Source organism: Olea europaea, unplaced genomic scaffold (genome assembly GCF_002742605.1).
Source record: "Olea europaea var. sylvestris unplaced genomic scaffold, O_europaea_v1 scaffold24583, whole genome shotgun sequence".
In the NCBI taxonomy this organism is placed as follows: Eukaryota; Viridiplantae; Streptophyta; class Magnoliopsida; order Lamiales; family Oleaceae; genus Olea; species Olea europaea.
Window position 1 is genome coordinate 1 of NW_019242791.1, and position 1,628 is coordinate 1,628.

The 1,628-nt window shown below is 37.5% G+C and overlaps 1 protein-coding gene across 1 annotated transcript; it reads right to left on the minus strand.

The window, feature by feature from the left end:
- On the minus strand, positions 1–1,613 carry LOC111382275 (palmitoyl-protein thioesterase 1-like; the record flags this gene model as incomplete). Its single annotated transcript, XM_023006191.1, has 5 exons — positions 1–343; positions 711–803; positions 931–1,047; positions 1,257–1,295; positions 1,527–1,613. Coding segments are annotated over 5 exons (567 nt in total), but the record flags the coding sequence as incomplete, so codon positions are not given.
- Between the last annotated feature and the right edge of the window lie 15 nt (positions 1,614–1,628).

Consider the following 1,628-nt stretch of genomic DNA (forward strand, 5'->3'; position numbering starts at 1 on the left):
ATATAAAAAAGAATAAGTTTAATTTTATCAATAGTACTACAAATACAAACGAAGCGTGTAGTCGACAATACTCATCTAAATGACAATTTTAGTGGAACTTCTAGCAATAACTTCAATGTGAAGTGTATAGCTTTATAGATGCTTCCTTGAAACCAGAAAAAGGCTGTACATGATATGAATCTGGTAGTCTCCTTTGTCCATTTTCCACCAAGTATGGAAGTATGTAATCTTTCATTTCACTATGAAAAATTTCAAGATGATGACCCGATGCTTTCAAAAACTTCACCTTCCCAGCTTCATCCAATGCTTTCACACCGATCCAATCTTCGGAATAGAGGGTAGTCTGCAAGGCAAAATGCACCATCGTTAGCACGATCCAATCTTTGAGAAAACAGTTAGGGATATGTCAGAATGGGCTAGGCCTTCTGCCCTGCTCGGTGTTATGAACCGAAAACAAAAACAGAGAACGGATCTATGGGAGACCGGTCTGCAGGTCTGGCCCACCTCAGGATGGGCCTTGTAGAAAAAGATGAGTTCAATTTCAGGCCTTAAACAGGTCCAACCTGTTAAGACACCCCTAAGTGTGCAGAAAAGAAGTTTTTCGATGAGGTGGTTTAACCTGTCATTTAATTAGATAGAGGTCGTGTATCCAAGTTTTAGTACCACTTATTTATGACGCTTTCACTTTGCAAGTTAAAAACGAACATTACCTCTTGTGCAGGCAAAACAGTGCTCCAGGAACCATCTGGATAATACCCAAACCAGGAGGTCTCTTTTGGTACCAGAACTCGATCTTTCTCAAACTAATTAGGACACCGAAGAAAATATAAACTAGAGCGTTATAATATACTTTTCAAGTTCTGTAAGTACAATTCAAATGATATTGTACTTGATGAGCAAAAACAGAACTGAATAAATATGAGGACTTACCATGATAAGTACCAAATTCTGCAAGCTAGAAAACCGCTCCTTGTAAGTGGAATTCGTATGTATTTCATTATTAAGTTTGGGTAGAAACTTACATCCTTTTTTATAGTTATCTAGGTCCTACAAAACAGAGAAGAATATGAGAACTAACAATGAGATAACTCTGTTATTTATGCTCCAAGTGATGCTCACTGCTCATACAGAAATTCAAAAACATCTGATGCACAATTAAGCTAATAGATAAATTATAAGCAGACGAGATCGTCTTGACATTTGCAGAGCAATCACTTCGTCTAAATATTGTATTTTAATCGAAGAAGAATACTCACAGTGGGAATCTTGATGTAATTAGCAGGTGCTAAATGTTCCTGCAATTGAACACAAGGCTATTCAGGTATTAAGTACCATCAAGATAACACGTCAACATCTTCTCTCACAAACACAGAAATGAAGATGACGAAGAATAAGAAGAAGCTGGACAATAATGAACAAAATGCAGGTTTACAGCCTTAGGAACTTGTAAACACAGTTTTTAATTTTTATAATGCCTATGTGCGTGTTTGGAATTGATATGCACTGTATCAAAAGAAACTGTGAACCTGGACGAAGTTGCTGTAGATAGCCAATTCAAGCAAAAAGTCGACGAGAATGCATACCACGGTAGACTGCAAAATAGGGGGGGGGGGGGGGGGAAAAAAAAA